Raw genomic sequence first — 26052 nt, 5'->3', positions numbered from 1 at the left:
GATTAGTAGACAGTGTGTATAGTAGGCATTAGGATTAGTAGGCAGTGTGGATAGTAGTCATTGGGATTAGTAGGCTGTGTGGATAGTAGGTATTAGGATTAGTAGACAGTAGGCAGTGGTGATAGTAGGCATTTGGATTAGTAGGCAGTGTGGATAGTAGGCATTGGGATTAGTAGGCAGTGTGGAAGGGTAGGTATTAGGATTAGTAGGCAGTGTGGATAGTAGGTATTAGGATTAGTAGGCAGTAGGCAGTGGTGATAGTAGGCATTTGGATTAGTAGGCAGTGTGGATAGTAGGTATTATGATTAGTAGGCAGTGTGGAAGGGTATGTATTAGGATTAGTAGGCAGTGTGGATAGTAGGTATTAGGATTAGTAGGCAGTAGGCAGTGGTGATAGTAGGCATTTGGATTAGTAGGCAGTGTGGATAGTAGGTATTATGATTAGTAGGCAGTGTGGAAGAGTAGGTATTAGCATTAATAGGCAGTGTGGATAGTAGGTATTTGGATTAGAAGGCAGTGTGGATAGTAGGTATTAGGATTAGTAGGCAGTGTGGATAGTAGGTATTTGGATTAAAAGGCAGTGTGGATAGTAGGCATTGGAATTAGTAGGCAGTGTGGATAGTAGGCATTGAAATTAGTAGGCAGTATGGATAGTAGGCATTAGGATTAGTAGGCAGTGTGGATAGTATGTATTAGGATTAGTAGTCAGAGGGGCAGGGGCAGAACTATGGGAGACAATGGAGGCGCCTACCACCAGGCTCCAGCTCTGAAGGGGCACCTCCTCCATAGGCAGTGTGGATAGTAGGTATTTGGATTAGAAGGCAGTGTGGATAGTAGGTATTGGGATTAGTAGGCAGTGTGGATAGTAGGTATTTGGATTAAAAGGCAGTGTGGATAGTAGGTATTAGGATTTGTAGGCAGTGTGGATAGTAGGTATTTGGATTAGTAGGCAGTGTGGATAGTAGGTATTTGGATTAGTAGGCAGTGTGGATAGTAGGTATTAGGATTAGTAAACAGTGTGGATATTAGGATTAGTAGGCAGTGTGGATAGTAGGCATTGGGATTAGTAGGCAGTGTGGATAGTAGACATTGGGATAATAGGCAGTATGGATAGTAGGTATTACGATTAGTAAACAGTGTGGATATTAGGATTAGTAGGCAGTGTGGATAGTAGGCATTGGGATTAGTAGGCAGTGTGGATAGTAGACATTGGGATTAGTAGGCAGTATGGATAGTAGGTATTTGGATTAGTAGGCAGTGTGGATAGTAATATTGGGATAAGTAGGCAGTGTGGATAGTAGGTATTAGGATTAGTAAGCAGTGTGGATAGTATGTATTAGGATTAGTAGTCAGAGGGGCAGGGGCAGAACTATGGGAGACAATGGAGGCACCTGCCACCGGGCTCCAGCTCTGAAGGGGCACCTCCTCCATTGTCCACAACATATTCACCCCACTTAGGGTTTTAACTATCTACTTGGAGTGTACCGTCAACGCCACCCAATACATGGCACCCCTTCCCGGCACCTGAGAAGCCACCATACACTAGTGGAGAGCTCCATGTCAGACCATCAGCTGCTGCCTTCATCCATCTATAGCCTGTCTGCATGCAAATTGCTATATTACAGTGTCAGCGGTTGTGACGGGGGGGGTCATCAAATTATAACTTGCCTCCGGGCATCTGGGATGAATTTACGCCACTGCAGAGGGGATAGTAGGCAGTTGTGATAGTGGACAGTGGGGATATAAGGCAATGTAGTAGGAGGCAGTGAAGTTAGAGGACATTGGGCTTGGGAAGCAGTGGGAATAGTAGGCAGTAGGATTAGTATTGTTGGAAATGATGTGTGTACTGTTATTGTAGAACTATATAGGTATATACCAGCAGATGACTCGAACTGAGAACAGTTACTTCACCAGTGGTGTTGGTTGATTTAGCTCAGCCAGACAAAATGTAGCTCAAATATAAAAAATAAATGTAATTTTAATTAAGAGCAATTATTCCATTAAAAATGATGAAATATGCATATACAATGTACACATATATAGACATATTCCAATTAAGTACATATAGAATAAAGTGCAGAATCGGGGTTTTGGGGTGCAAAATTGTTTCAACCCCCTAAACCCTTTTTACACCCCCCTTGACGCTAATTGCATCAAAAAACAATCACAAAAGACACCCCAAAAAAAGCACTTTTAAAAAATGGATGAAAAAAATCAAAGTGGAGGTACAAATTCAAAAACTAGTGAAATAGCTTTTGGGGGGATCTGCAAGTATGGGAGAGGTGATTTTTGGATTGCAGGTGCTTGCTGAAGGTGCATTTTTTGGCGCTTTTTAATGCTTTACTTTAGCAACTTTAAAATATGCTTGCACCCATTTTCATGTACCCCAAATTTGATGGGACTACTTATTTTCCCAAAAATAAATTGCTAATTGCTATTCTTCACCCCTGTCCCAAAGACGCTAAATAGCGCCTATTGAGACCATTCAAAGACCCCAAATAGCTTTAGCAGGGCTTATCAGGGGTACCCATAGTGAATCCCCATGTCAGAGCATCTTTTGGGGGATGTCAGGCTGATTTCCCCAAAAATGACAGGACTTTTCCCCTATTTGCGTTTCGCCGAGTCACATTTTCGCCAATTTGCAATTGAATACGGGGATATGCAGGGACTTAAGTTTTCACCGGCAAAACCTCCAATGACAGCGAAAAGTCCGGCAACTGACTTTTCGCTTCTAATTGAATACGGGCCTAAAGGCCTGATTCAGAGCCGCTCGCTAGATGCGATCGCTCGCACGATATGTATGCAAATTGTGCTATCGCACAGCAATGCATTAGCACGCCCAGTATTTCTTAGAAAGCGATCACATAGTGTATGCAGACACCCACCAGCCTGTTTTAAGACGCCCACTAGTGCATGTCATGTCCAGGAAGTGTATGCAACCATCGGTACATTGGATGCTATTGCAGCGCTTGAGGTTGACTATACCCTACCGTAAGCACTGTGAGCACTTCAGAGTAAAAACAAGCCAGGTGACGTGTATTATGATGCTGTCTTTTGGTTATGCACACCTCTAAGACACTGTTGAGATGCTCAGGCACGCCTGCGTTTGCACTCCCACTCCCCCGTCTTTAGTGGCCAGACCCTGTTACCACCTACAAACGGCTTCCCCTGTCACTCACTCTGCTGGGCTGTCTATGCGCAGTGAGCGAGTGCATTGTGAACTTTCGCTAAGATATGCGCATGCGCACAATGCATACACACTGCAAACCATTGATAGCAGCGAGAGTATGCATCTTAGTGAGCGGGTCTGAATCAGGGCCTAAGTCAGGCTTGCCTACCCTCCCGATTTGGCCAGGAGCCTCCCGAATATCGGGTGCCCCTCCCGGCCCCCCCAGAAAGGCAGGCAAGCCTCCCGGCGGCCGCTGTCCCTCCTGACCCCCCCCCCCAGAGTAAATTGAGAAACCCCCGCAGCGGGGGGCATGGTGACGCGTCATCATGCCCCCGCCCCCTGCTTTACAATGCTGTTTATTCCGGCATCGTCACTAACGTTCGGCCACGCCCCCTGCTGTAAGCTGACATTCAGCTCCCTCCAGGAAGGAGGGAGCTAAATGTCAGCAAGTATGGCCTAAAGGCCTGATTCAGACCCACTCGCGAACGCATAGCGCCCTCAAGCAGGTTGATGGTCTGCCAATGCGTACGTGCGAGCCCCGGAGTGAGTGAGAACTTCACTCGCTCCGGGGCTCGCTACAAAACGGGGCGGCTGTCGATGTTGATTGACAGCTCGCCCCGTTTTGTAGATGGGGAGGGCGGGGTGGCTGGACAAACGGAGGCGTTCCCGATGGAACGCCTGCCGTTTGTGGGCGGCCCTACTGACATCATTCGTGATGTCAGTAGAGAACTTCCTGCCCTATTAGAGCAGGAAGTTCACTCTGGCTTGCGGGAACCGAGACCCTACCACAAGGTTCTCGTCGCAAGCCCGTTGGTCGCAATAATCACGACCATTGCCAGGCTGCTCGCAAAAGCTGTGGCTGGTCACCCACAGCTATGCGAGCGGCATGGAGGCAGATTTTTAATTTTTTTTAAAATCTGCCCTGATTCAGAGCGAGCACTCGCAAATAGCGAGCACTTTTGAATCAGGCCCTAAGTCTCTACAGCACATCCTGAGTGCAGGATTAAAAACATGCAGGTGAAAGTCCCACGGAAACTGGCTCAGCAGAAATGATAGCAAAAGCACTTAATCATGAGTAATCACTATTGTGTGAAACACAGATAGCAGTAATGCTTACATTCAGGCTAACATGAAAATGATGCTTTATAAACGTATAAAGGTTTCTTTATTTCCACTGCTGCTTAGACCAATGTTAGTTTTTGCTCCAGGGAAATTGGAGCAAAAACTAAAGGTGCCCACACACATAGCGATATTTTACACGATCTGGCCGATTTCGACGAATCGTGACGACAGATCGTGTAAAATATGGCCAAATCGTGAGGAAATCGTGAGTCCTAACTCACGAACACGATGCGATGCGCGTCCCCGCTGGTCGCACATCGCATCGTCAGATCTGCCATGCAGTAGGGCAGATCTGACAATCTGGGACAAAATACACTGGGAAAAAGAAAAAAAGTTAAGATGCACGATAGATCTTATGCTTTTTACTCCAAATCGTGTGTAGGAGCTGCCGGGGGAGAGTTCAGGGGAAATCGCACACATCGTGGGATCGTGTGCAGATCGGTATGTGTGTGGGCACCTTTACATTGGTCTGAGCAGCAGCAATTTCAGGTTGCCTTTTATTCAATTCTGAAAACGAAATTACATTCTCGTTTTCTCTTTGCTGGGTCAACATGCTGTCTCACAACAGAAGGATCTTGATTTTATATACATAAAAGCAGCGGTAACTACAGCTTTACTATGGGGAGAGACGCCTGGGCTTGCAGTGTAATGCCTCAGCGTGCACTCCCTATCCAATGTGCATGCGCAAGAAGGCAAAATAAAAACTGGCGCATGCACAGATAAACGGCATCGGCTGCAGCCCCTAGAAGCCGAATAAGGCTGCCATAATAAAAGCAAGAAACACCTTCCCCAGGGACTGCCTGTCTGACGTGTGAATAGCAGAAAGTGTAATAGCTTCCTCTGTTTGTGCATTGTCAATGATCTATTTTTGCTCTGACTGCTCCTGGTGACGTCAAGCAGTACATTGGCTCAGACAACACTACAAATAGCAGCAGAAGAGGAAGCTAATGTAATATCTTGACCTTCCTTCGTTAATGTCACTTTAACCATGATGTTTTGAAGGAGCAGTGTTTGTTCCAATTGCCAGCCGCCTCCTCAGTGGTTTCCTTTCTCATTATGTGCAGAATTCATCTTGGTTAGTTTATGACCTTCTGAATTCATAATGAGCTTTAATATTTACGTTGGTAGAATGGTAACACCATGCACAAGATAAGGATTTATCAATAAACGTACAGGAGAGCATATTATACAGATGCAAAATGCATATTATAGGCTAATACCTTTATAATATAATGTAACTATTTACATAATGTGAAAGAACAGAATAGCTAGCTTATGGCAGGACACAGGATGGGCATTAGTACAGGGCCACTGTCGCTAGGGTCTGATTTGTCCCAGGTTTCAGTAAGTAACACATTTTTATTACTGTATTGCAGAGGTTCCCAAACGCAGTCCGCAAGGCTCCCCAACAGTTCAGGGTTTAGAGATATTCATGTTTGAGCACAGGTGACTGATTTAGTACCTCAGTCAGTTTGATTTAACCACCAGTGCTCAACCATGGATATCTCTAAAACCTGACATGTTGGGGAGCCTTGAGGACAGCGTTTGGGAACCTATACTGTATTGGGTTATTTCAGATATTGCAATTGTTTTTGGTTATTCCCTTGTTATCAGCTCTGACCCTAGCCCTGTACAATATAAACTGTGGGATAGGCATTTCTCTAATATATAATTGCCTTGCAGATATTGGGTTTGTTAGAACCAAGTGGTGCAGTCTCTTCTAAAGCTGGATAGTACTCTGTGTGGGTCATTCGGACCCACTCGCGAGCGCAGGACGCTCGCAAGCGGGTCGATGTTACCCCAATGCGCATGCGCACGATGGAGGGAGCTCCGTCGTGCGCATGTGTGAGACCCGGACAGCGACAGCCAAGCTGTCGCTCCGGGTCTCGCACCAAAGGGGGCGTGCTGTCGATGGTGACTGACAGCACGCCCCCTTTGGTGGGCGTGCCGGGGGAGTGGCTGCCAGACGGAGGCGTTCCCATGGGAACGCCTACCGTCTGGGTCCGGCCCCACTGACATCACTAGTGATGTCAGTGGGAGTGATTTTGGCTCTGATAGAGCCAAAATCACTCCAGGGCTTGCGGTCACCAAGACCCTACCGCAGGGTCTCGTCGCAAGCCCATCTTTTTGGCCGCTCGCATATGCTGTGGGTGGTCACCCACAGCTATGCGAGCGGCCAGGAGGCCGCTCCATTTTTAGGTAGGAGGGCACTGATTCAGAGCGAGCGCTCTGGTCAGAGCGTCCGGCTCTGAATCAGGCCCTGTGTGCTGCCAGATTTCTTTAGTTGGTCAGTTAATAAAAATGCATTTAACTTATTGTGTGCAGAGAATAACCTCCTCTGCATATTTCGATTGGTAATTAGAAATGTTGGTGACAGATACTGATTAAGGGGGAGATTTAGCAAACCTCCTAGAGGACAAGTAGAGATGTTACCCATTGCAACCAATCAGGTTCCAGCTATCATTTTATAGAATTTGCTACATAAATGATAGTTAGAATTTGATTGAGGCGTAGCTACAGTAGGTGCAGGGGGTGCGGCCACCTCCAGGGCCCAGCCACCCCATGAACCTAGCAGGCTCAGGGCCTGATTCAGAGCCGGACGCTATTTGCGCTCGCTCGTTCAGAAAAAGGGGCCGGCTATTTAAATTGAGCGCTCGCTCTTTGCGGTCTGTTGACGCCTCTATGTCTGAGCGAGCGAATGAAACATGTGCTCGCTATTTTGTAAAGACGCCCCCTGGACGCTCGCATCATACGTCATCTCCGCTATTTATTAGATTAATCGAGTACAACGAAAGGCGTCTGAACTGCTCGCAGTGCTTGGTTGGATTTTCCTACCGCAATCATGCGAACAGTTCAGGCTAAGAAACAACCAAGTGACATTGTCCGCCTGTTTTGACCGTTTGGCACGCCTGCGTTCGGATCTCCACTCCCCGTTTTCAAGCACCTTCCCCTGTTACCACCCACAAACGCCTCATCCTGTCACTCAAATTAGCAGGCACTCGCAATTTTGCGAACACACGTTTTCCGACCGCACTGACTGGTTGGCACATGCGCATTACGACCCATACACATGCGCAGATGTGCGAACATCGCTCGGAGCAAACGAGCGGCTGCTTACGAGCGGCTCTGAATCAGGCCCTCAGCATGACCACGCCTCCACCCAGCATCAGTGAGGAGAGACGGAACCATCTGGGACAGCAAATGTGCCTACAGCAGCACACTGCTAAGAAAGGAGATGCTGTCCAAGGGATTCAGGAGGCGAGCGCCTGACCCGCTCTGATTAGGCACGGCAGGGGAGGCCTGTGAAAATTTTAATATGGGGCCCCCATAAGTCTAGTTATGCCCCTGAGCTGACTACTTGCGACGGGCAACACCTCCACTTATCTTCTTTAGAAGTTTTGATAGATTTCTCCCAAAATATCTTAGTGGGAACCTCACTACTGTATTTGTTGATGCCAAAGTGGAATCTCTTTCACACATCCCTTATACCCCTTTCACACCGCATTGCCGGGTCGCACCAGGGATTTTGTATCCCAGGTACGACTCGGCTGAGACCCCTGTCAGACTCGCTGCTGGTTCTTCCTATGCTGTGACCAGGTCCCGGTTCTTATTGACCCGGGTTACTCTTTCACACTGCACCACGACCCGAGTTCAACCCTGCTCATTACCCGGGTTGAAATGCTATTATTAATGTTATTTCAACTGCTCCCTTTCACACTGAGCAATATCCTGGGTTGCTGCGTGTTCACACGAAATAACCTGGGTTATTGCTGGCAGTGTGAAAAGGGTTTTACTTTCTTGCTTATTAGCAATACTCTCATCTGTATAGGCTTTGATTTGTCTAGTGCTGAATTTCCCAAACTCCTCTATTATACCCCTTTTCCACCTAAATTCCGGGTCTGACCCGGAGTTAGAACAAAGTTCCTATCCGGATCAGACCCGGAATTTTGCCGGCGCTGACTCCGGATATTCCCGAGTCAGCGCCGCTCACACCGCAGTCGGGTCTGCATAGACCCGGCTTTTGCGGAGTGAAAGTGGACGCTCCAACCCATGTTCCCATAGCAGGGTTTCACGGGCTGCGCCCGTGTTAAACCCTGCTAGTTACCTGGGTTGGATTGCCGGGTCACTCGACCCGGTGATCCAACCCTCTGCCCTTTTACACCAGGGAGCTGCCCGGGTTAACCCCAAAAACCCGGGTTTTAGCTCCGGTGTAAAAGGGGTATTACATTCCAGGTTTTAAGGATATCCATACTTGAGCACAAGTATAAGTGTTCTACTCTTATGGGAATTGTACAAGAGGTCCCTTTCCGAAATGTCTAATGTCACAAAAAGTTTCATATCGTTTAAGCTGGCCATACACGCTACAATTATCGGGGCGATCCACCCGTTATCCGCGGATCGCCCCGATAATTGTAGCGTGTGTGCGGGCAAGCGATTGTTAAATATTGCTCATAGGGCATGCCGGATTGTCCAGCATGCCCGTCAGATGCGATATTTAGGGGGTAAACTGTCGGCCGCATCGGGCAGTGTATGCCCAGCCGCGGCCGACAGACCGACATTACCTGTGTTCCTTCCCATGGAAGGAACAGGGAAATGTCTCCTCCCCGGGGGCAGAGCGCAGATTTCGGGCTGATACACTGTGAGAAATCTCACAGTGTATGCCGCAGACATCTGTGGCTGGCATGCTGCCAGATAAAATGTCTGTGTATGCCCAGCTCAAGTTATAAACCGTGTCAATATGTTTTTCTTTTATGGAGCCACATAATTATCCATTCTATCTGGGCTACACAGCTTTTCAATTTCTGCTGAGGATATTATATTGAGAAAATATATCATGAAAGCCTTTACATGTTCTTTTGTTAGTTATAACAAAAAATGTTTCTGTCCATTTATAGTACATTTGTCATTACTCTTTCTGTTCTGCTTCAATATAAGCCAGAGGTTCCCAAACTCGGCCATTACAGTCCACGTATCCATGCTTGAGCACAGGTGACTTAATTAGTACCTGTATCAATTTTATTTAACCATCTGGACTCAAGCATGGATATCCTTAAAACCTGGACTGTAATGGTGGAGTTTGGGAAACTCTGGTCTAATGCATTGTAGTCCAATGAGAGCTTATTGGTTGCTGCACCATGCAAGCTTAGTTCCTACAGTATGTTATACCCCTTTTACACCGGAGCTAAAACCCGGGTTTTTGAAGGGTTAACCCGGGCAGCTCCCTGGTATAAAAGGGCAGAGAGTTGGATCGCCGGGTCGAGTGACCCGGCAATCCAACCCAGGTAACTAGCAGGGTTTAACACAGGCGTAGCCCGTGAAACCCTGCTGTGAGAACAGCGCACTCCAGGTCACGATGACCTGGAGTGCGCTGCTAGCCGGCCAATTGGTCCGGCTTCAGTGGCGCTTGGAGATGACGTCATCTCCAAGCGACCACTTTCACTCCGCAAAAGCCGGGTCTATGCAGACCCGACTGCAGTGTGAGCGGCGCTGACTCGGGAATATCCCGAGTTGGCGCCGGCAAAATTCCGGGTCTGATCCGGATAGGAACTTTGTTCCAACTCCGGGTCAGACCCGGAATTTTGGTGGAAAAGGGGTATTAGTAATTAGCTCCCATTATTCCTTAGAACAATTTAAAAATCAATGCACCAAATACAGGACTGAAGCATTAAAGCTTTAGCCTCATAATGAATACGGTTATCAGTGAGTCAGAGGGTAAAAAAAATAGATGTATCTGGAATTCTTTATACTCCATAGAATTAAAAAAAAAAGTTAAATAGAATGTCAGAATGATAAGATCCTGCAAAGCCATTAGGACAATCAGTTGCTTGGAAACGAGCCACAAGCTGGAGCCTGGGATGAGTCACCTCCAGCTATGCCTTAATGTTCCTCAAAGCAAACACTGTCCACCTGTGTAAAGATGGCTGTGATCCTATTATGTGTCCATGGTAGAGACAAATGAGGTATATTTGTACTCTGTGTTAGGAAAATCAGGCAGCTGTGTTTTCATTCTTAATGCTTTCAATTACAGTGGAAAAACAGAAATACACTGCATTATTAGGCCAAAGATCAGCACTGAAAATTGGTTTAGTGCTTCTCGTCACACAATTATAATTATGCTTATTACTTCACCCATCAACTCAACCCTAACGTATACATTCATTTCCCCAGTGTAGAATAAAAAGGACATCCAATTTTATTTTAATAAATACATTGGGGATAATTTAGGACACGTAAATGAAGAGCAGGACAATGTAGAAGCTGTGTATGAACATTCATAATGTCAATGTGGTTGCTTGGGCAATGGCTTTGTTTGCCATGTTGAGGACAATGTATGCCATGTTTTGTGGGTATGCACAGAATTCGGGTGCATTGGGTGCATCAGTAAGCATGACCAGGTGGCAACCAAGGAATTATACAGAAGAGCACAGATTATTACGCAGATTAAATGATCACATTACCATATTGTAGTAAGCAGGCAGCCACAGGAGAGCAGCAAGACAATATTTTTTGTTTATTCAATGATAGTCCTGTGCGCCCCACCACGGACAGCTGCGCAGTGCTACTCTAACAGTACACCAGTCTTTGGTAGCCATCTATTCCTACTAACTGTAACATTTTAAACTTTCCAGTTGTATACACTGATTTTTGGGACAACAGGTCCTGTGCACTGGAGTGAACCACTAGGGGTGGGCAAAATACGGCCCATGAGCCTATCCTGGCCAACCCGCTGTCTCCCACCACCACTCAGTGACAGCCGCTTGTCATTACACTATGGATGAACCACTTGTCATTACGCTGTAGACGTGCTGCGGCCACCGGTGAGAGCTCCCAACAGCAGCCGTGTGCTCACAGCTCCCACCTATTACACAGGCTGTAAACTGATTTTCTGTAAAATCTGTAAATCTGTAAAAACTGACTTTGCTGCGTGATGCGTTCATGCTTTTGAATGAACCTTTGTTGCCACTTCTGTTGTTTTTTTAAGCATCTGTATGTATTATATTATATTACCTTACCCATTATCATTTATTTGTGCATAATTCAGTAACTATATAATGAATATAATGGAGAAAAAAAACGTATAAGGATGGGATTGGGTGAGAGGAGAGGGGTGTGGGTTATGGGAGAGGGATGTTTGGGGTTAGAGCAGAAATATACTATTATATAACTATATAGGGGCTGATACTGAGTCAGACACATACGTGACAGCTTTCCAGTCTGGCTGTGGCTGCCTGCTTACTACAATATGGTAATGTGATACTGTAATCTGCGTAATAATCTGCACGAGGAAGCCTGTCCCGCTCACTGCTTTTATGCCGCAGCTGTCATCACTGGTATTGGGGACTTGCACCAGCCCCATGAGGGTGCAAAAGATCGAGTGTGGCCCTCAAATGTTCACTGAAAAGTGTTAATTGGCCCCTCAGCTGAAATAAGTGCCACCTCCTGACTTATACTGCTTTTAGACCTAAATCCTGGGTCTGACCTGCGTTTTGGAACGGGTCAGACCCAGTACGTACCTTTTCTGCAGCGGCGCCATATCGGTGCCGTTCACACTACACATCTACAGGTGCCGAGAAGCCCGAAAGTCCCCATGCTGTAAACGGGAGCCGGGTCGAATGACCCGGGGAACCCGTTTACACGGCAGGTTTTCATGGGTTGTTCCCGTGTTAAACCCTGCAAGTTACCGGAGTTGGATTGCCGGGTCACTTGACCCGGGAATCCAACCCTGGCCCCTTTACACCAAGGAGCTACCCGGGTTAACCCTGCAATAACCCGGGTTTTAGCTCTGGTGTAAAAGGGGTATACAAATGCATATCATAGAAATTTCAATAATTATGCATTCATTTACAAACAAGGTGGCCGTTTTGGCACACTGTCCGTAATACCTACTTCAGCAGAAACCACAGGTTCTAAATATTTGTTGAAAACCATCTAAGGTCAGATTCAGCTAGAACCTTTAGTGCGAATACTCAGTAGCGGCTCCAGGCACGGGCAAGCCATGGGATCCGGCAGGCGTGGGAAAAGCCCTCCCTCCCACCAGGCGCTATTTTTATGATAACAGCTCAGGGAGAGGGAGCAGAGGAGGGAAGAGGCGGCAACACAGGACGGCGCTGGGCGCAGCAAAGCCTAGCGCCGGCCCTGCTTAATACTACATGGGTTATCCAGGCAGGAAACCTGCACTTGTTATTGCTTGCAATACATACAGATGCAAGAAAACATACAAACAAGGTCTTCCTCGCCTAGTTGGACGCTATGGGCAGGTGCATATCACCCGAGGGCAGCTGGCCCCCTCCTCCTCCTCCCCCCCCCCCCCCAGCCCTGCATTCTACCTTGCTCCAGCTCCGTCCTCCTCCCAGTGATATTCAGGAAGATGGCACATGCGCACTAGAAAGCAAAAGTTCTCGCATAGTGCCAGAGTGCTGGAGCAAGGTAAGTATACTTGGGTGCAGGGTGTGCGGTGTGGCCCCTGCCCCTCTGGACCATTATAAATTTGCCTATGGGGCCTATTTAGAAAAAAAAACACAATTGCGAGACATTGGGCCTGATTCAGAGTTGGGAATAGAGTGAGATTTAGCACTTAACTGTGTACCTGGACAAACCAATTTGCAATGCAAGAGGTGTAAATACATATTTTTGTTTTTGCATGTAGGGTAAATACTGGCTACTTTTACATGTAGCCCACAAATACTGCACAGCTTTATTATTACTCTACAATTTAGATGTCAGTTTGGACACAAAATCTAAATCTCTCTGCACATTATAAATCTGCCCCACCTGCAGTGCAGCATGGTTTCACCAAGATGATCAGTTGAGAGAGAGATCTCTCTATTCCCAACTCTGAATCAGGCCCATACTCCATAACTGATCCTGAAATATCCAGCTACACCCAAACTGATATGAGTGTAATAATTAGCATAAAGTAAAGAAATTAAGTTTAAAAATAATTGTTACAAAGATGCCTGTCACATTATAAATCATTCAATTTCAGTTTTTTGAATGTTTTAAATCTGTATGTAAATAACAGGTATATATTATTAACATCAACACTTCATTGCTATAAGTTACTGAAGCCCAAGATGCCAGGTCAAACATTCTTACCACTATCATATTGTGTAGCAGAAATCAGAATCTCAGACCCAAATCTATTTAGTTTGCCACATGGAATATACATTTGCTTTTATGCAACTATTAGTATAAAAAGCATTCAACTGTAATAATAAAATGTATTCTTATATACCTTTACAAAACAATTATATTTGCAGAGAACCTGGACAATATGATAGCCGTACAGGCAAAGAACAAGCTTGGGAAGAACGCTGTCTATCAGAGTAACAAGGTCTCAGCAGGTATTTTAACTTTCAGTATTTACTGTGTGTCAAAATTGTCATCTTACTGTTGCAATGGAAAATACAGGACATCTGTCATAGCGATATTTAGTAGAAGTGCACATGTACCAGGCAATATTGTAACGGGTAATCCCGATTCCTCTGGCAGGCAGACTGTTCATGTTTCCCTATTATTAAATGTGGCTAATATCTAGGCCCATACAAAGGACCTGATTCAGCAGCTTCATCTATTGGCGGTCACCAGTCTGCGACTTACGCAAATACTGACGATACTATGATGCTGCATCTTTGTACGCAGTCATTTGGATCTGCAAAGCCACCAGTGAGTGTCTCAGATATGCATCATTGGCATATTTATGCACAGACGCTAAGTACAAATTTGTAACAGCAGTGTCATTACTGTACATCTCTGAATCAGGCCCTCTGTACAGAAACAGTCCAGACACTTGCGCAGTAGCAAAAGCACTCCACTAGTCCGACATCTGCAATGCGTAGACCTCTGAATCGGGGAGCAAATCATGCTGGGGGTGCAAGGCCAGGGAGGACAGAAACCTCCCGTGGAGCAGAAGGGCACCTCCCGTGGAGCAGAAGTGTTGCTACCCCTGGGGCGCAGTTGGGTTGCTTCCCTGTGAGCACTTGTCTCCAGGTTGGGGGACAGGATCCTGACGGTTACAACGCCGACAATCAGATTACTGACAGCGGCATCCTGACGGTCAAAATCCCGACGGATTTTGGTAAGTATTCTAACCGTAATCCTAACCCACCCCTACTGCAGTCTAACCCTAACCTCCCCCTCCCACAGCCTAACCCCCTCCCTAGTACTCACTGTCGGTATTGTGATTGCTGGGATCCTGACCATCCTCTGTCTCCAGCTTGTGGGGTGCCTGGAGGAATGCCATACAGTACTGGAGACATCGCATAACTGTCTGAGCAGGACAATGACAACAATGCATTTGAATTCTTTCCATACTTTAGTCAATCAGCTACCTGCTTCATTTGCACATACATACATCATAAATATATGAAATAATGCACCTATTACAGTGAAATGTTATGCAGGGCATACACTGTCAGATAAAGTGTCTGTCAGACCGACGGGCATTTTATCTGACAGCCAGAAACCCAGTTGATATTATGGTTCTACACTGCGAGATATGTCACATTGTATGGCCCAAGATTCTGTGCTTCTCCCCTGGGGTTGAAACATTTCCTCGTTCATCTCCTGTAAAGGAATAGGGGAAATGTCGGGCAGCCGGCCATGGCAGTGCATACCCTGACAGATGCTGCCAACCAATGATAGGATCAGTCGGGCATGTTGGAAGATTTCACATACCTGACTGTTCGATCATCACTGATCGGTTGTGGAAAAACACTATGCAGATATCTGCCCGATCTGTCGATAATCGTCGGATCGGGCCTGTAATTGCATAATGCCCAGGTTCTCAAACTCATCCAACAGTGCATGTTTTCCAGGTCTCCTCACAGAATCTAAAGTGATATAATTTGCTCCACCTGCTTAAAATGTGTCAGTGAGTAATGAATATACCTGTGCACCTCCTAGGTGACCTGGAAAACGTGACCTGTTTGGTTTCCTGAGGACAGAGGGCCTGATTCAGACCCGCTCGCAAGCGCTATGCACTCGCGAGCGGGTCGATGTTAGGCCACTGCGCATGCGCACACCAGAGACAGCTCCGATGTGCGCATGCACGAGAAACGGCTAGCGACGGGCGCTCCGCCGCTCCGGGTCTTGTACCAAAATGGGGAGGCTGTCGATTTTGATCGACAGCTCGCACTGTTTTGGAGGCGTGGCGTAGGGGTGGCTTCACAAACGGAGGCGTTCCCATGCGAACACCTGCCGTTTGTGGGCGGCCCCACTGACATCACCAGTGATGTCAGTGGGAGAGCTTCCGGCACTATTAGAGCCAGAAGCTCTCTGGGGCTTGCGGCCACGAGACCCTACCACAAGGGTCTCGTCGCAAGCCCGATGGTTGCGATGGTCTTGACTATCGCGACCATCATCCTGGCCGCTCGCAATGGCTGTGGGTGGTCACCTACAGCTATGTGAGCGGCCAGGAGGCAGCTCCAAAATAAAAAAAAACGCCCTGATTCAGAGCGAGCGCTCTTTCAGAGTGTCCGGCTCTGAATCAGGGCCAGAGTTTGAGAACCACTGGCATAATGTATGCCCGGCTTAAGCATGTGCAGAGAGAAATAGATGTTTACACACACACTAATCAAATAGATAACTTTTCTTTCTGACCACAAGTGAATCATAAACAGCCAGCAGTTTGCTTCCCTGTAAACAACTGAGTGAAGCATAATGTGGAGAAGTTTTATCACACACCATTTCTTATTCTCATTCTCACATGCACTGATCACTCTTCCCTTGTCATACACCATCTCAGTCCTCAATACTAATTACTCGTCCCTTAATAATCACGGTGCACATCAATTCTTATACCTGCATTTCACACACTTGATGATGTGTGCAATAATAATTATGATATATGACTGTGGTAAATAATGATGTCCTATTAAGGGAATTATAAACGTGTATTTTAGGTTTTTTCTTTCATTAGGGACAATACATGAACAGTACAAGCCGCCTCACACAAAAGGGTACTAGAGACATTCACATGCATAAAGGTTTCAGGACTGAAGATATCTGAGATAACACTGTGTACATGGGAGCAGTTGTTTGACACTGCAGTCTGACGGAAACTAGGTTACATAGAGTAAAAACTAGGTTACATAGAGTATTAGATTACTATATTCTCTGGCACCAAATGAAATATCCTAAGATGAAGGTTAAGTGTGTGTGTACTTTCCCAAGAACTGAATTATTTAGTCAACAACAGGCCTTCAAGATAAGCTGTCGTTTATCTATATAGGTGATAAAACAGATGAAGACTCTGATAGCACCAAGGAAGCTGCAGCCAATATGGAAAAGGAATCCGAAAAAATAAAGGATTCTACAAAACTACAGGAACCAAATGAAGCTGTGAACAGTGAGAAGCCCAAAGGTGGGAGCGCGCTCATCCCACCACGAATGATTACCATTATTTTTTAACCCAAGTCAATTTTATTTAGTTTATCTCAGGGTAGACAGAGCTTTTTGTCGTGGCATATATCTTTATGTGGAAGAATTGACCACGTTAGAGAAATACACCTTTGCACGCTGTTAGTGCAACTCCTTTAATGCACTTACCTTGTAATCAGCTAGGTCTTAAAACTGAATAAGCACCATAAGTGTACTTCCCTTAAAATGTAAAGGGATAATAGGGTTATAAACAGGGCTGTAGTAATGCCCGATGGGACCCGTGTGCAGTGTGCTCTCCCCAGCTGCGCATTGTACCTAGTGGTGGCAAGTGGGTTCTTCCTCCTCCGCGGAGCCATCTTCCCAATGATATTCGGGAAGATGGCGCATGCGCACAAGAGACCAAATACTCTGCCACAGTGCCATTGTCTTTGGTTTCACTGCGCCGCAACATTTTCCTGAAGATGTCACTGAGAATATGGTGCCGCGGAGGAGGAATGACCCGCTTGTCGGCACAAGGTGTGAAGTGACCCGCTTGCCGGCACAGGGTATGCAGTGCAGGACTCCCCTGCACCCAATATAAATATGCCTATGGCTGTAAATGCAGGCTGCATATTTTTACTTTTGTTTTTTTAGTTATTCTCATTTTTACTATTGGGAGACAATAACTTCAGTGGGTCTCCTTTTTGTCTGATTCAGTGAAAACTGGATTTAATAGAGGTGCCAGTTTACATGGATCAGATAGACATTATACAGTTTCCTCCAAACCCGGTGCAAGCTTCCCCCAATATCCACTTCCCAGCACCTCACACTCCCAGCTCTTACATGCTCCTGGCTGGCTGGCACGGCTGCAGTTCAGATACGTGGATGACTGATGCAGAAAGCTGTCCAGGCTCCATTGCTGCCGCAGAATTTTTAAATGAGGGGGTCGAAATGTAAGTCTTCAGAACAAAGCGATGTCCAGCTCCCCAGCGATACTGGTCAGTAACAGTAAGCACAGACTTCCTGCATAGATCACCCTAGAAGGTCCCATCTGCGCATGCATGTCCCGGCATTGCCAGGCCACACAGATGCACTGCAAGCTAAGCATTTTTCCCTACATTACTCCTCATTATCACAATCCTCATATGGTGATAGTGATTGGAAGAGAGCAGCGGCACACTATGGAGAATCAATTGGCAAGGCAGAGTGGGCTATTACCTGTGGTACTCAGCGATAGCTGATGCCAGCAGTAGCCCTTAAGAAATAGCTAAAAGGTAATAAAGAGAACATAAGTATGTAGGGGACCCTTATATCAAGATATGATATTTTATAGTAAAAAATTAATAGTATGCTGTACTTATCAATAGTAATACATTTCATTTTTGTGCTAGACAGCTTCAGCAGTGCTCCCAGGTACCAGCACTCTACGTAATGGCAGAGCCTGCCCTGGTGCTCTCTTGCATTGCATTGAGGCCAACTTCTGCAAGGAGAACTCTTCTACATAGGAGGAAATTGCAATCTACTTGGGGACAGGAGTGGGTTTATTTTTATTTTTGTAATAATGACCTAGCAATGTGTGGACAATCTATAATAACATTAAATTGGAATATGATAGTGACAAAGGCTAGCTTTGCTATAGAACTGAGAGGAGGTGTGCATATGTTATTATATTTTTCTTCTATCTGGAAATGCTTACAAATAAGTAAAAGAATACCTGACAATGGATATTATTTAATTCCATCTTTAATTGGCTGCTGTGTATTGAACACAATGTAATGACAAACCCCAGTGACCCACGGTATACGTTCAGGAAGCCGGTGGACGCAATGCCGACCGCCGGCTTCCCAACTGCTTAATCCCAGCGAGGGTTAAATGACAGGCGTCTAAATCTAGGCACCCCCCGGAGGACTTAGATTTAATCGGCAGGGAAGGGGGGGTTAGGTTGAGGCACAGACGGGGGATTAGGGTTAGGCACAGGGGGGGTAAGGGTTAGGGGGTAGAATTAGGTTAGTTTATACTTACCTTTAGGATTTCCTCCTCTGTCGGGCTGCCGCTGCCGGGTAAATCATACCGAATGCGTAACCCACATAACAAAACTTATCTACTTTACAGTTTGATTCTTTCAGCTATAAATTCACAGAGGAGAATGACCGCGGGCACTTGTGCTTTCTATAAAAGGATTATCTGTTCATGCCGCGCTGGACAGAGCTATAACAGAGTTAATTAAAATTTGAGGTCTTGTATCTGTTTAGTAAATGCGACACTGGGTTATTAATCCTTAAAAAGTTTTTTTTGCTTCTGCCAAGCAAGAGCCATTAGCTTATGTTTCTACATAGCTCTGATAGCAAATTATTACCAGAATGTGGCTGCAATATCCCCAAATATGATAACATCACACTTATTGTGTACAAGATATAAATCACAGCAAACAACGTGTAAATGAAAGTTCTTAAAATGATGTTATGTTGTAAAGATGAGGAAGAACATTACTTCTGTTAAATGCATACTGAAAATAGTATAACCGCTGCAAACGCTTCTTATCCCAGACATCACTTATTAATGATTACTCTTTTCTTCTCCAGGGAAAGCTGAAGCATATCTTGAAGCAATCAGAAAGAATATTGAGTGGCTGAGAACACATAACAAACAGGGAAATAAAGAAGGTAACACAAACTTTACATCATTAAGTGAAAATCTAAAATTGTACTGTAAGCCATTACTCTGATATACGGCAGTTTCCTTAACATGATTTGCAATTGTGGACACAATTGACCTTTATATTACTTACTAATGAAAGGAGTTGCGTTGTTTTTGTTATATTTATTGTTTTATGATGACTGCTGCTTAGGGGGGAATTCAGTGATACCCCTAAAACCCGCAGCTAAAACCCGGGTTTTTGAAGTGTTAACCCGGGCAGCTCCCTGGTGTAAAAGGGAAGAGGGTTGGATCGCCGGGTCGAGTGACTCGGCAATCCAACCCAGGTAACTAGCAGGGTTTAACATGGGCGTAGCCCGTGAAACCCTGCTGTGAGAACAGCGCACTCCGGGTCACGATGACCTGGAGTGCGCTGCTAGCCGGCCGATTGGTCCGGCTTCAGTGGCGCTTGGAGATGACGTCATCTCCAAGCGACCACTTTCACTCCGGAAAAGCCGGGTCTATGCAGACCCGACTCCGGTATTCCCGAGTCGGCGCCGGCAAAATTCCGGGTCTGATCCGTATAGGAACTTTGTTCCAACTCCGGGTCAGACCCGGAATTTAGGTGGAAAAGGGGTATTAGACGCAATAATGCGAAAACTGTTAGTGTGCTAAGTTTTTGCAAATGTCGCTTATTGCGTCAATGCGCACTCCCAAATTTGGTGCGATTCAATTTCAAAAGGGATTTTCCCTAACTTTTCACCTGCTCAGGAGGTGGTGAAAACTAATTCACGCAAAATGCATGTCAAAATTTGCACTCGCGAAAACCGTGGCTAATAGGATATTGCGATAAGTATAAATTTGATAGATAAGCCATTTTCTAGCGATTTATCGCGGCTAAATGAATTACCCCCATAGTCTGTCTAGACTATCGCACGTGTTCTCTACTCCTATCCTCAAGTACCACCAGCAGGTCATGTTTTCAGGATTTTTTAATCATGCACAGCTCAGTTAAGCAGGCTATACACTGAACAATAATCATTCCGATCCGGCCTAGGCATGACAGTTCTGAACGATTATCGTTCAGTGTATGAACATGAACACTAGTCGTCCAATGCTGAAAAGGTTAGAAGAAACGGCTGTGACCGTTTGACTTTCATACATGTTCGCTCGTCCAGACTGTCATTCTGGTGATTTCATACAGTGTAAGTAACATTGTGCCCATAGATCGTTTAGTGAATGGGGCACTGCTAAAATAGTTTAAATCAATCAGCCTGCCATACCCATTGGTCAAATTGTGTGCTATTCCATTCTTTGTATGGCAATCTATTTATACCCCTTTCACACATAGCCTAAATACCCGGGTTTTTGCCGGTACACGCAGATATGTGTGAATGGGGCCGACCTGGGTCGGAGTCCTGGGTCCGCAACCCTGCTTGGTAACAGGGTTTCCCGGGTGGCCTCTAGTCTGAATGGCATAACCCTCGTCACGATGACCCAGGGCATGCCTAAAAGGCTCCGATTGGTCGGCTCAGTGGTGCTTGGAGATGACATCATCTCCAAGTGTCCACTGCTGCCTGATGGAAGACCCGGACCTGGTGAAAAGGTTGAACGAGGGTACAGAAAACGCCGGCTTCAACCTGTGCTCAATGTCCCAGGTCTGAGCCAAGGTTTGTATGAAAGGGGTTTACAGATGTGTCCACATACATCTTACTTCCTTGCGCGTTAAACAGCCCTTCTAGTCACGCCACGCAGTGGAGTGACTCGGTAGCGCTGAGTGTCTTTTTGTGCGATGCGAATATGGGGTATGGATCAAAAGGTCTACGGTAAAAAGGTAGACAGTGTTTAGGTAGACACCACAAGTTAGACAGGCAATAGGTCGACAGGGACACAATGTTGACAGGGTCAATAGGTCGACACACTAAAGGTTGACATGTAAGAAGGTCGACAGGTGCAAATGGTCGCCATGGTCAAAAGTTCGCCACACAAATGGTCGACAGAAAAAAAATTGGTCGCCACGTTTTTTTTCTTCTAACCCTAATCTTCACCCTAACCCTCCCACCTGGTGCCTAACCCTAACCACCAGGATAGGTGCCTGACCCTAACCATCCTTTCTAGTGCCTAACCCTCCCTCCTGGAGCATTACCTTAATCGTCGGGGTCAATGCTTAACCCTAACCCTCCGGTAAGTGCCTAAACCTTAAAAAAAAAAGTGTTGACCATTTTTATGGCGACCTTTTGACCATTTCGATCATTTGTAGATGTCGACCTTCTAACATTTTGACCTTTAGTGTGTCGACCTGTTGAGCCTGTCGACCTTGTGTCCCTGTCAAACTATTGCCTGTCTAACTTGTGGTGTCTACCTAAACATTGTCTACCTTTAAGTTGTAGATCTAAAGACCGGATACCACGAATATGATAGGACACACAAGCAGCTTCTGCTGATTAAAATGATATGTGGCCTGCCTATATTCTGTGTGTGACTGTGGGGGTATCTGCATGCGAAATGCTACGTTACAGTGTCACAGCTGCTGTGTAATGTAGCATTTTGCATGCTTGTGCATCCTATTCATATCGCTGTGCGAATAAGACACATTTGAAGGTAAAAAATTGCACGTAAAGACGCTCTGAGCTACCGAGTTGCACGGCGCTCATGGATTATGTTTAACATGACTTGTAGCGCACAGAGGTAGGATTTATTTGGACACAGGACACATCTGTAAGTTGGGTCAAAAGTATCCCACCTGATTCCACAGTCAGAAATCTTAAAGACCTGATCTGTTGATGGTACTTAAAGATTGGAGATGAGAACTCCTGACCTATCGTTGTCTCTTTTATTACTATTATGAATAGGTTTAACCTCTGCCTAAAAGATTTTCAGTTAACAAAATTGTAGAAATAGATTAAAGAAAAAAAAACAACACAAATCAAGAAGTGTTATAAGATGTTCTATTACATTAATGTTTCTTTCAAGCAAAGGCTCCTTGGCTGTTAAATTCTCAAAATAGCATTACTTACACCCACCATGTATTGACTACTTTTACAATATAAAAGTATATGCAGAATTAACATATTGTAAATCTAATCAACATTTAGGCTAACAATTCTACACAGGCTAAATCCACTAGTGCTCAGCATGTTTATGTGCAGTTAAGTAGTTTCAGTCATTTTATCGATGATCAGAATGTTGGAAAAAAATTGGACTTGGTCAGTAAATGGAAAGATGGTTGGTAACCATTGACCTTTGACATGTGATTCATCTAGTGATTACTAAATAATATGTGGCCTTGTATTATCCCCAACCTGACTCAAGCAAGTTGTATATATGAAAGAACTTGCTTACCATATGCTTCATGACCCATTTCCCAAGTGATGTGTTTTCATTCACCTAGGATCACCAGTAAGGTCATTTGTAATCATTAACCCTTATCTTTCCAGAGTATGATCTTTCAAAACTGAGAGACTTCATTGAAAAGCAGGCAGATGAATATGCAGAAAAGGGAATCCTCGACAAGGAAGAAGCCAATGTAATAAAGCGGATCTACAGCAGCCTGTGAGGAAGAAATGCTCTTTACTACCATTGGAAATAATCTTTAGATTTAGAAACTAAATTCCATAATCTGGAACCCTCTCTTTTCCAATGTATCATTAGAAAACAACTGCAGGTTAATTTACTAAAGGCGTAAACTTGTTCACAATGGCAGCGTAGGGTTTGGTTCTTTTGGACTATTTCAGTTGCACTAGTTTTCCCCCTAACCTGATTGTTGGGACAGAGGGGAAAGTGGCTTCCACTCGCTGGAAGAAAGTTTATGCATTTAAAGTGCACCTGTTACCTCCACACATGGAGACAGCTGTTATATTGACTGAGTATGAGAACGCTGTCCATCACTAAACTAGGAACCAGCACCATATTATTACATGGCCATGACCTGGCTCATATTAATCATTTATTGAAGGTACCACTAAGCTCTGCAGTGACAGAGAGTTGGTATAAAAAAAATCATACGTAAAATCTGAACACGTCCATAGGAGGGGTACAGAAAAGGCGCAGATGTGAGGGCCCTGCTCATGGAAGCTTACAGTCTAGTGAGAATCAGAGTGGTGTTTTGTAGAGTAGCTGATAGTACACCCAGAGGGAGTAGTATGAGGTATTTGTAGGATAGGTTATAGTGTAGAGACGGGAGTTTGAGAGAGCATTTGACAGTGTAAAGATTGTTGGTAAAGTCTGCTTACGATGGGTAAGGTCTTCCATTAATGGGGATCAACACATAAGAAGTATTGCAGTGCAAATAATCAGACATGAGGCAAACACATAAATATGAGGCAGGTGTGTGGGAAAGTATCTTGTGTGACAAGGTCAGTGGTGTATGGGGAGAGGGACCTAGTGACAGCATTGAAGTATGTAGTAACTTGGATTGGATTCTGGAGAGTCTGTGGAGGAATTTGCCAAGCAGTGTAGCAGATGTGAAGTGCTGAGAGTTAGATCGGTCCCATGGTGGCACTTATGATGAATCGTAATGGGGACAGACAGTTGAGGGAACGTACAGATAGGAGGACGTTCCAGTAGTAAAGGCAGCGATGTGACTACAAGCATCCCTCTAAACATTGATGACAGTATGACATGACAAGATGACTGTCTCTATTATGCGCAGGTGACTAGTGCACTTCAGTAAATAAACCTGTTATATCCCATTGCATAAGTCTAATTTGTAGGTGCAACAGTCCATTTGATAGATCAGTACTTTTTTATGACCATTCCATGTGTTTGTGTTTACATCGATAGAACAGGACATGATTTCCTCACATAAAGCCATTTACAGAACAGATGTAGACTGCATTTCCTTTAGCATAGTGGATGTAAAGCCAGAACACCTCACTCGTATTATTCTAAGCTTCAGTTTACTTATATGGAAGCAGAACTTAAAGAGTGATGACAAATGTCTTCAAAATGGACAGGACAACATTTTGTTATGACAAATATGCATTCATGGTATCTATTCTATAATACCCGAGTATCCTACAGCAGAAACTGAAAATCTGTGTAGCCCAGATAGAATGGATAATCATGTGGTGCCATAAAGGAAAAACATATTGACACGGTCTATAACTAATGCTATATGAAGCTTTTTGTGATAGTATCACATTTTGGAAGAGACATCTTGTACTGTACAATTCCCTTAGATTGGTGGTGGAGGAGATACACCACTTATACTGCAGTGTGAGGTTTATCACCTATAAAGTGTACTTGGTACTCACAGCTGTGTGGCTGCAGCCATTTCCTGAGGTAATCCAGCAATGCCACTGTGGTATCACTAGTTCTAGTGAATTAATAGCTCAAGTTCTAGTGTGATAAAAATGGCTTCCACCATTCTAAGTAGGTGCTTGGTACATTGGAAGGTCTAAAAATGCACCCATGATAATTGTGATTACATTATTGGTGGAAAATACAGTCCTATGCTACTAAATTACACATCATTTTATATTCTACACTCAAAATGGAGCTTTACAAATAATGATGCTATTATATCATTTATTAGCTGCTTTCACATTGCGTCTCGTTATTATCGTTTCTGTGCCATGCAGTAGGACACTGATTTAGATCTATGCATAAGTAGATTGCTTTGTTTAAATCTAGAAGAATAGAATGGTAGTTTGCAATAAAATAAAAGCCAAACAATTGTTCATCATACATTGTATTGAAAACTGCACTTTTCAAGAAAGATTCTTCTGTAAAACATTAAGCTCTAGATCTACTCAAATTTTAATTCTAGTTGTGTTGTTTGATGCTATCCTTTGCATTCTTGTAATTTATATATAAAAAAAGTAAAATAAGCAGTGTGGAATTGTTTATGTAATATACATATAAGGTGTATAATATATACATCAACACCAGGTAGAGTAAGTGGAATGTAGTCAGCATCCCAGCACATTCAAGATCCCAACAGTCAGAATACCTGCTCCAGGATTCCCAACTACAGTATAAGCATTGGGGTTGGGCTGGGGAGGGTTAGGGTTAGAATACTCACCAACATGCATCAGCATGTTCATTGTTGGAATTCCGGAGCCAGCATTTTGACTGCCGGGATCGTGTACTCAACCCCAGCAAATATCAGCCTAAACTACGCATTGGATAATTTTGTAATGATTTATATTATATAGAATTTATAGCAAGCAACAGAAATTTTCATTTAAAACAATACCTCTTTGTAGTGGTTTTTTTTTATTGTTGAAGGTATAACACAGGGAAGATTTTGTTTTAGGTTTAGTACGTAAATGCGGTTCTTATTTGCCCATGGAAAGTAGCAGACCCTGAACACAGTATGCTCTATTTTGGATGAATGGAAAAATATATATTGTGATTTCCACAGTGATCGAAAAATATAGTTTTGGACAGTTCACTCGGAATACATTAAATTCAAGGAAAAACTTCCTATTTATATATATATTTAGTCTTTGTTTTCCAAATGTAAAAGAACTTCTATGCATCATATTTTTTCCTTTTACAAATGTAATGTCAGATAAATTGGAGAATGATTATTATTGTGTAACTCCTGAAGCAAGGATTCCTGGTTTGGGTTTCGGACTATAGATAGACAGTAAAAAGGTCAGCAATGTCTAGATAGACACCAGATTTTAGACAGTAGGTCGACTGGAACAAAGTGTTGACACACTAAAGGTCAACATGTAAGACAGTCGATGGGTACAAATGGTTGGTAGAGAAAAAAATTGACAAAAAAATGGTCGACACATTAATTTTTTGTGTTTCTT

General features: G+C 44.5%; 1 protein-coding gene across 1 annotated transcript in view; it reads left to right on the top strand.

Annotated features, from left to right (window-relative positions):
- SCG3 (secretogranin III) overlaps positions 1 to 25662 on the top strand; it is a 60310-nt gene extending 34648 nt beyond the window's left edge. Inside the window, exons 9-12 of the mRNA XM_088472967.1 lie at positions 13552 to 13635; positions 16524 to 16655; positions 19234 to 19314; positions 22723 to 25662. Of these exons, the coding sequence (XP_088329093.1) occupies positions 13552 to 13635; positions 16524 to 16655; positions 19234 to 19314; positions 22723 to 22841 (416 nt within the window). The 3' untranslated portion in view covers positions 22842 to 25662. The remainder of the gene's footprint in view (positions 1 to 13551; positions 13636 to 16523; positions 16656 to 19233; positions 19315 to 22722) is intronic.
- Positions 25663 to 26052: the final 390 nt, after the last annotated feature.

This window comes from Taudactylus pleione, unplaced genomic scaffold (assembly GCF_031769625.1).
Source record: "Taudactylus pleione unplaced genomic scaffold, aTauple2 ptg000129l, whole genome shotgun sequence".
NCBI classification, from domain to species: domain Eukaryota; kingdom Metazoa; phylum Chordata; class Amphibia; order Anura; family Myobatrachidae; genus Taudactylus; species Taudactylus pleione.
Note: the sequence above shows the minus strand (reverse complement) of the source record. Positions and strands in the feature narration are given on the sequence as shown.